The 9,942-nt window shown below is 44.1% G+C and overlaps 1 protein-coding gene across 1 annotated transcript; it reads left to right on the forward strand.

Moving 5' to 3' along the window:
* The first annotated feature begins 2,242 nt into the window (after window positions 1-2,242).
* Window positions 2,243-8,613, forward strand: LOC146190399 (uncharacterized). Its single transcript, XM_084600882.1, has 2 exons — window positions 2,243-2,398; window positions 3,503-8,613. The coding sequence occupies exon 2, from the start codon at window positions 3,526-3,528 to the stop codon at window positions 8,164-8,166; it is 4,641 nt and encodes a 1,546-aa protein (XP_084457008.1). The 5' UTR covers window positions 2,243-2,398; window positions 3,503-3,525; the 3' UTR covers window positions 8,167-8,613.
* The last annotated feature ends 1,329 nt before the right edge of the window (window positions 8,614-9,942 follow it).

Consider the following 9,942-nt stretch of genomic DNA (forward strand, 5'->3'; position numbering starts at 1 on the left):
GGGTGGCTAAGTTAGGTTGGGTCTGTGAAGAATAATATTTTAAGCAAGCAGATGGAAGAAAATCGTGAATTCTACACAGTCAGGTAAAGATGTTTGTGAAAGAAGTGCAGAATATGCACAATGAAAAGTGTGCCGACATAAAAAGATTTATGACAAAAAAAAAAGTTTTATTATTATTACGAAACAAGAATCGAATTTACCCAAGATTCAAGTGCATTTTTGCTCTCTTGCATGCATATTCGCACACCGCGTCACGCAACAAGGTGTATCCAGTTAGTAAGCCACTGTATAAATGTACAAATTTTATAATGTACGAAGGTTAGCACGCAAAGATGCATTCTTGACACTCCTTTGCAACCTGTTAAGCTCTGGTACGGGGAATTAGACTTTCCCTGCGTGAGCTGAAGATTTTTGTTTTCTTCTTTCACCGTGTGATGAGGTTAAGAAGTCTTATTTTTGTTGGTGCAGGAAGCCTGATTTTCCTGACTGAAAGATGTATTAATTAGGGTTTTTTAGCACCGCTGTATGATAATTATGGTAAGTACGCTAACTGGGACCATATACAGCAAGTGTGCCTTGACAAGCCAGGCAATGCTAGGGATGGAAACAGAGTGACGTATTTGCCGTATGGCGGTCCATCAACTCAAACTCCCTGTCACTAAGGCAGGAGTGGAAGTGCTACTCCATTTGTTCCTATCATATTGAACCAATGAAAGACACAAAAGCAGAAGAAAAGAAGTGCATGGGACAGCGCTGTCCTGCATACTTAATTTCTTGTGTTTCTGTGTCTTTTGCTGGTTCAATATGTTAGATTCGCACCAACTAACCCAACTGGTCATCATGTTAAAGTCCATTTGTTCCATTCTTCTCCAAACTGCTTTCCCCGCTTCACTTTGCTCCAAAACAGAATATTGCTCCAGAACTGCTCCAAATGCATGCCACAATGTTTTACTATCAAATTTAGCTGAACATTGGAATGACTAGTGTACTGGTGGCAGAGGTGTAACACGTTTTGTAACGCAGATGAAATTTCAGAAACCTAAGGGAGCATGGAACATAAACATTTGGCTGCAAATAAACATAATATGGGCCACAAGCAATTGGAGAGAATTGCAAAAAAATGCTCAGTGCATATGACATGGCACCTTCTCTTAGCCTTCTGTATCGCCAGTGGAGAGAAGCGAGAGCAGCAAGCGAAGCAGATAGAGTAAGCTACCGTAAGCTGTTAGGAAACCTGTCCAGCTGCAAAAAATACACAAGTTGGTCTAATGCTTTTGCTGCGAAAACAAGCCAGTACTTCTACATCGAGCCCCTTTGTCAATGACAACCATGTTTAGTCTATGTCAGACAAAAGCATGCATGTACTTAAAGCACTATAAGGTGGTGTGCCAAAGGTACCAATTAAAGGCTTGTGAATTTATCAGCAGAGGCATAGGATAAAAAAATGAAAAAGATTTGCACAAATAGAGCAGAAATGTGCTGCTCATTGGTGTCAACTCCAATCTATAGTGCCATATTGCTTGACCGCATCACAGTGGTAGACTCCACATTTGAATCTAACAAGTCAAAATATAGGAAAAAGCTTATGTTGCAGAGAAAGAAAGCAGATTGTCTATTTTGTGTGTCAGGAATAAACTGCAATAATCAAAGGTGGTTGGCCTAAGAAACGTGGTTCAAAACATTAAATTTCTCCAAAGCTCTTCTTTCATTATTCAAGGCTGGTCCAAAATGGCATTGTTACTGCTCCCCAAGCTGTTCCAATATGCTCCAGCCTGCTTAATTACACCCCTGCAAATGAAATTGCTGGTTTTTTTTTTTGTTTTTTTTTTTTTGTGTGTGTGTGTGTGTGTGCTGAAAATCACAACTCTGAATTGAACATTTTTCATATATTTCCTATTAAATGTTTTGAATTAAAATGTGCGAGCAGAAAGTTTTATTTTGAGAGTTGAAAGAAGTTATTTTGCACTCGTAACGTTGCTTCCACCAGCCGTGGGCAGGGATCACGAAATGTATTTTCAGTCTATTGACAGAGAGAATTATCAAGGCCCGAGGCTCATTGCCTGCTCTGAGTTGTTTTTGTTGGCCTCAGAGTCTTTTTATGGCTAATAGCCAGATTGAGCATTCCCACGAAAAACATTACATTAAAAATCTTGTAGAAAATACAAATTAAGCGCTTCCGATTGCAGCGTTATATATCATGAGGTGGTGATCACAGAAATCATCGCTGGCGGCGGCAGCGGTATGGTAGGGTGGCGCCAGTGGCGCTTTTCTTGAATCAAAACACGACGTGAGCCTCGCTCGAACTCCGTTGTGTGAACGTGTCTCGCTGTTTTTTAGCGTCATACGGTGTTGAATGGTGGCAAGGTTTCGGAATTCGATGAAACGTCAAGCCCGCTTGGTAAGTTGGAGGAGTTCACTTCATCTTGTGCATTTTTCAGAGCAGAATTCCGCAGCATAGTCACAAAGCTCATCGGCGCAGCATAGGATTTCGAACGTCTCGCGAGCTGAAATGTGCAGCAGGCTCGAAACGCAATTGAAGTAACATTTATTTTTCCCCCCACGTAGATGCGTTCATCCCGACTGGTTTAAAGCAAATATCGCTGTACATGGGCCTCTTCGACACCGCATGTACTTACGTTGCGTTTTTTTGTTTTTGTTTTTTTAATCCTTGCCGTCTTTGTTGCGTTTTCATTCGAACGCATGAAGGCGTTCTCGCGTGACAGGGATATCAAAGCTCGTGAATGCGTGCCATGCCTGATAAAAAAAAAAAAAACGAAAAAAAAAAAAAAACTTTGATAGAACGTAGCACATGTCAGCGCGCATCAGGTTAAATGCACTTTCATTTCGTTGCTCGTGTTACGCGGGCTTTTTGCACTATTTGAAGCGACGCTCGTGAGCTTGTTCTTCCTTATTGCTCAACTTCCACTGAACGTATGGCTCTCGGTACTTGCATATCTTAGCTATTTCAGTACTAATACTTTTCTTCCTTGGTACTTGATTAAGAGGAAAGTGAGAAGCTCGTTATGGTGCTCAAATGGAAGCTTTGCCTCGCCGACTGTTTTGGTTTATGGGGTTTAACTTCCCAAAGTGACTCGGGACTATGAGGGACGCCGCAGTGGAGGGCCTCGGATAATTTCGCCTCCTGGGGTTCATCGAAACGCAGCCACAGCGGCTGAAATCTAACCCAGGTCCTCTAGCTCAGTAGTCCAACGCCCTACCTACTGAGGCAGTGTTTAGCGTTCTTTTGGCCTGTGCTGAGCATTGGCGCTACCGAGTGACTGCGTCACTCCGTCAGCGATCTTTGAAATGGTTTTGTGACAAATCCGAACATTCGCATCATATTTGTGGTCAAGAAAAATCTACGCGGCATGTAGATTTATTCCGATAACTGAACATGCAGTCGAGGATGTTCGGAAACGCAAAGTAGTTGTGTTGTGCCTACTGTTCTGATAAACAAAATTTGTTAATGTAACCATACTTTGTTCCTTCTGTTTTTGTTAAGGTGGTGACCAAGTACTGTCGACCATGACCACCATCGAAAGACAGTGCCTTATCTACTTCACCAATGCCATCCAAAGTGAAAAGCAGACTGAACTGTCATCTGTTAGTGTCTCTGATCTGAGTGGCTATTTGGCAAGTGCAAATGTAGCTATTAGGAGGTATATCAAGACTACGTACAATGGTGACCTGACAGAGTTCTTGAAACACTTCCCAGAAGTGTACCAACTTCAAAATACACGTGTCTTCTTGACATCGGATATCATAAGGATGCATGGCTCTGAAGTTCTAGAGAGGATGTGTGTGGAATTCTTCAAAAACAAGCTGAAATCAATGAATGCTTACCAAGACTCGACTGTTCCTTTGGTAGCTCTTAAGAAGTGCCTTGGAGAAGCTCCAATTGAAGTACAGTCCTTGATGACCAAAAACTTCCCGGGAAGAGATATAAAACGCTTCCTACTGGCCCACTCTGATGTGTTTGGCGTTTCAAACTCTGGCAATGTGTACCTTGTCGGTGAGGCACCAAAGCCTCCTCTGAATGACTGTAACTTTCAGGATTACTGGCCACCTGATGTCAACTGTATGGAAGCAGAAATATCCAAAGATGAAGCTGACACTGTGCAGTTTTTCCGCCGTGTTCTGAACAGTCCTGGAATTGAGCTGCAGAGCTGCAGTGTGGACTCCCTCTTTGCGCAGGTTTGCGAGGCACCTGATAATGTCCAGCGCTTTGTCAGAAGTAACTACACTGAAGTCAACTTCCTCGACTTTTTCAGAGCACACAAGACAGCATTTGCAGTGACAACAGAGATCCCAACAGACATGCTCGATGGAGATGAAGAACAACCACCAGATGAGGAATTTCCGCCACTTACAGCACCAGGGAATGACTACTCAGAGCCACACGCAGATGTTCCTTGGGAATCTTCGCGCGGAGGCAACGCTGCTATTGATGTTGAGGCAGCGGCAGTGAAATTTTTTGAAGATGTGTTAAGGGCCCGCATGCAGCAGGGTGAAGTGACTCATGTAGACCAGCTGCAGCAATATTTGGCTGATGCACCTCTCATTATTTTCTCCTTCATTGGCAAGGAGTATCCTTATGGTAGGTTTGATAAGTTCTTTTTGGACCATGCTGATCACTTCATTATTGAAAGTTCGGGAATAGTTGAGCTGTCTGTAACTGCAAGGAACCAGGCTATGGCAGCAAACAACTGTGAATCTGCCTCTTCCAGCAGCACTTCCGAGGGTAGAGTGTCTGGCAGTGAGGACAACGCGAGCACATGGCATGCAAGAAACGTTCAGCTGGAGAAGCAGCTGGAGAAGTTTTTTCTAGAGGTCTTCAACCTGGCTGGCAGCTATGGTGTGCGTGTTGTGAAACCAGAGACTGCCCTAGAGATCTCTGCATGTTTGAATCAAAAGCTTACTGGATACCTCTCCGAGCACTACGGAAAAAATGTGGTGGAGTTTTTTCAGCACTATCAGAACCACTTCAGAGTGAGTAAGAATGGCAACATCTGCCTTGCTACAGAAAAGGACTCAAACTTAGATGTAGGAAAGAAGCAACCAAATGTGCTGGCTCTTGACTTCTACGTTGAACTGATGCAACTTTTGGAGGCATATCAAGTCAAGGCCATTTCACCAGAAGTTCTTTGGAGCTTTCTAGCCCTGACACCACCGAAAGTGTATGGTTGGCTGAACAAGGTTTATACAAGGGATACGTTCAAGTCATTCTTTCTCAAGTCGCCAAGCAAGTTTGCTATGTCCAAAAGTAAGAATGTGTACCTTTCTGGTGATTGTCCTAGGAGAGACTCGAGTGACATTGATGAATATGACTTTGAGAGAGCATCTGAAAATACACATGAAGCTTCAGCGCTGGAGTATTTTGTCGATCTTATCAAGTCTCTGCGTGTCAACACTTATCCAGTGCCCATCGGTATGCTGCAGGAGAATCTAGCCAAGGCTTCTTCATTTGTAAGGGCCTACTTTGAGGATGTTTACCCCCAGGACAAGTTTGTGAATTTCTTCTTGAAGTATAATGACTTTTTTTATGTCCTGAAGCCGATTAGTGTTGTGTGGCTGACAAAACTTGATGGAGTGGATCTAACTGATGTACATGTTGAACCGTGCCCTCTTGATAATATGCCTGGTGCATTCAGGTTGGTGGTTGGTGTTCTGGCAGCTGCATTGTTGCTTAAAAGCCCCAAGCCATTCTCAACTATACTTGGGCACCTTAATGTTGTCAAGGACCAGTACAGCCAGGAGCTTAGCAAGCAACCGGGAAAGAGCAAGACTGAAAAGCTTTGCTCTCTGGTCAGCAACTGTTTTGACATGTTTAAGATAGTGAAGGACAATGCCATTCTGTCCTGGCCTCTCCAGTATGCAAACTCTCTGCTTTCTGTTCTGGAGGATGCATTAGCCGAGGTGTGTGTGAAGCTGGCAGCTGGAGATATTGTTGAAGTTGCAGTCTTTCATGCAAACCTCCGACGAAATACTGAAAGATTGTTTCAGTGCCTTGTCCCTGACGTCAAAGCAATGATGGAGTTCTTGCGTCGCAGGAGTGAATTTTTTGTTTTGAATAAGGAGTACTTCATTGCTGTCTCCAACTCAGCACTGCCTGACTTTGAGGAAATTGCACAGATGGTGGAGAAAGAGCTGCTGAAGTGTGCCTATGGCAAAGCCCAACTTGTGTCTGTCCTCGAGACTCTCAGGGAGGAAGGATTTCATCACAGTTACACAAGCAGCGCAGTTTTGCAGGCAATACTCATGTGTAAGGACCGTTTTGAAGTTTGTGATGATTTGTTGCTGCTGCGCAAAAAGCAGGAACTCTGTTCTCAGAATTTTGTCACCTCGAGCAATGAGGACAATGCAAATCTGGGGGAGACCAAATGCACACCAGTCAATGGCATGGGCTGGATTATTAGCCGAGATGCTGAAAGTGGACTGCTTGCTGCTACATTTGGCAGCTGTGACAATTATGCTGAAGTTGTTTTCAAGAAAGATGCACTCAGTGCCACTTCGACCAACTTCAACCATCTTATAGTGGGCCAAGAAGTGGAGTTTATTGCTGTCAAGGACAGTCCTGAATCGGAGTGGGTCATTGTGGAACTGAAGAGTGCTGGGAGCATGCCATGTGATGACACTGAGAAGAAGAGCAGGCAGGGTGAACGTATGCGGCCCTGTAGTGGCGGGAACCATCATTCGGACATGTCAGACGCTGCAAGTGATGACAACACTTCCACTAATGGGGATGACTGCATATTCTATTCTAGTGCGTCTGATTCTGAGCCAGTACATCCTGCAGCTGCTGTCACAACTTGTGATGATGAGGAAAACATTCCGTGCATGGCCCCAAAAGACCGATTCATTGAAGTTGCACAGAAAGACGAAGAGGCCATAGAAGAACGCTTTCAAGATGCTTGTGCTGACGTCGCAGTTGCTGCTTGTGTTGATGCTATGGAAGCTCTTGAAGGTGATTCTATCGATGATATAGAGCGGAATAATACACCCTATTCTGGACGGCTGATGAATGGCCATCCCTTTTCAGGTCAGACGTTGGATCCTTGTGCTATGCTAATGAAGATTGCTGCTGCTGCCGACGAAGGGAGTGAGAAATGCTCGCAAGCCATAGCTGAATTCTTCTCAGCGTCACATAGTATGTCTCGGAGCGCGGCATCTATTGCTCCACTACAGGATGTCAGCCATGCGCAACACGTGGCACCATCCAAGGTTTCTACGGCATCTGCTCCCCAGAGTAACACAGCAGGCCATGGAGCACTAGATGGAAGTCTGGATGGTTGGACTGGATCTGCCATATGGGACATAGAGCCACCTCCAGTTGCTGCAGGAGGGCAAAGGAAGGAGCCGCTAGCATCATCTGCTCAAGTACCTGTCCTTGGCTCCAGTGAGAAAGTAGCGAAAGATGGGAAGTTGCCAGGTGCTCATGAAACGAACATAAAATATTTGGCCTCCTTGTCACCTTATACATCATCTAAAGGTTACAGCTGGTCCTCTAGCCTAAAATCTGGATCCTGCAGGTCTGTACCACCACAAGCCAATGGAAATAAACATGATGAGGCAGACACTGTGGCAGAAGGCTTTGATGATAATGGTGGCCAAGCAGCTGCTTGTGATCTGGAGCAAGATGTATTGACTGATGAAGAGGTCTTTGAACAAATTCCACTTGACTCTTCGCATAGAAAGCAGCCACTGAAATCTGTTGGTCTCATAGCTGGGGATGGTCCACATATGTTGCATTTGACTATGCCTGTGACTGGATCTGTCACAAGTGCTTCTACCAGAGCCAGTCACTGGGGCCATGATGATGCCCTTCCTTTTCCCAGCACCAGTTATGAGAGTCCCAACCTCGTGTACTCGGTACCAGCAACTGTTGTTCTCGTCATGCCTACTGTTGCAATACTCAAGTCCAGTGTTCAAGGTGTTCCTGTCAAGCTTATTGCAGACCCGGGCGTCTCTGCTAGTCTCAAGTGGTCAGAGCTTCATACAGGGAAGAAGGTAGCGGCACGGGCATTGGGTAACATAGAGGATTCTGTACTGCTTCTGGTCATTGGGCTCCACCCACTGGCGAGAGCACGACGAGGAGCAGTTACAAATGCAGCAACACAGACCATTTCTACAGGACCAGTGCTGTCAGCTTCACTTCTGGTGGAATGAGTGGAAAGTCACTTGTGGTTGTGCTATGAAAGCTGGTTCAACTCTGAGAAACTATTGCTGTGTTGGTGATGCGATTGTGGACAGTGGTTATTTTGTTTTGTTCAGAGTGACAGATTGAAGTGTCAAGCCTGATCGGCATGTGTACCTTGTTGCTTTCATTTATTTTCAATACATTGAGTCACGGTTTGTCAGTAAAAGTTACAGGGTGTGATATGAACACCATATTGGCCACGTGGTGTGTCGCAGAAAAATACCATTCTTTTTAACTATTGCTGCATTAGTGGTGCAATTGTAAACAGTGGATGTTTTTGTTCCATGTTGTCTTAATCTCATGAAGTGTCGAAAAGTCTGATCGGCACGTGTGTGTGTTGTTGCTTCCATTTGTTTGTGTCAAAGCATTGAGTTACTGTTTTCAATAAAAGTTGACATGGTTTGACTGAAAGACCATATTGACCATATGTCAGTCACAGAAACGTACCTTGACTGGAACAGTCAGTGAACTTAAATTTACTTGTTTTCTCATGTAATCATCGGACAGTGAGAAGTTATGCCTTTTACGGCACAAACCATTTTAAGCCAAATCTGATTACTTTTATAAACCATCATTCATAAACTGGTGTTCTGGCTGCTAGCTGTTAAAGGAATAGATGCTTAATTTTTTGTTGAGTGTGTTATTCTTTGTAAGAATGCGTTACACAGATCGCCATCTAACTGCTGTTCACCTGTGACCACTAAACAGTTTATATAATCTCGTGTCTTTTCTCATCACCTTTGATTTTGGTTTCAACAGCAGAATGATGGCTATGACATTTAAGTTCCCTATAAGTTGTGTGAGGGATAAAGCATTTTACAACTGGCAGCGTTGCAGCCCACAAGCAGGTTTGCTGTGCAAATGCTGCCAATGAAAGTGACAATGTGCATTGGATTGCTGCAGTGCAGCTCAGGCAGGGATATGTAACCGAGATGACGCTGATCCAGGTGATAGTGACCTATGCTTGAAGCTTGCACTCTGGTGAGTTTTGGCTCGCTTGGTTGGATTCCTCGATACCTTGTGTGCCATATCAAGAAGCTAACACCACTGTCGCTTCTACCATATGGAATGCTCGCATGCTAACTCCATGTCGGTCTTGAGGAAGACTAATTGAACTACGGGGGCCAAATTACAATCCGATCACATCACAAAAACTGTAAATCTGTAACAAATTGATCGGCCGGCCCTGCTCCTATAGGTCAAATCTGACCGATGGACTTGCCTACCAATAGGAGTGGGGCTTAATGCAGGTTTCTGATAGCTTTTGTCATGAAGATTGCAGTGTATTACAGCCCCTGAAGTTTGGTGTAGTGTTTGACAGATGGGATGCTAGTCTTTCTGCATTCGGTAACGATCGACGACTGCACCTGGCTGTCAGATTGCCATCATGTCTTTTTATTTTTTTATGTCTTGTGGAGGACGAGGAAAAAGTTCAGCTTGAGGATGACAGTATGGCAGTAGAATCGCATGCTGGCATTGCCAAGGCTTGCATCTGTCAGCCTTTTAAAGCACTGACCCTTTGTGAGATTTATAAGGTGTTACTGTCTCATGCTGTGTTCCGCACGGCATATCAACCCTATTTATTTTTATTGCTATACATACATTGCCTGCAAGGCATTATTTGTAAAGTGGTCACAATGTGGCATGTTGTACAAGGAAATACGTCAGTGTATCCAACAACATATAAGCTTTTAAAAAGAGCAATAAATAAAAAACTGACAAAGCTTGCAGTAACTTTTTTAAAT

This window comes from Amblyomma maculatum, chromosome 4 (assembly GCF_055883805.1).
Source record: "Amblyomma maculatum isolate TAMU_Amacu chromosome 4, ASM5588380v1, whole genome shotgun sequence".
NCBI classification, from domain to species: Eukaryota; Metazoa; Arthropoda; class Arachnida; order Ixodida; family Ixodidae; genus Amblyomma; species Amblyomma maculatum.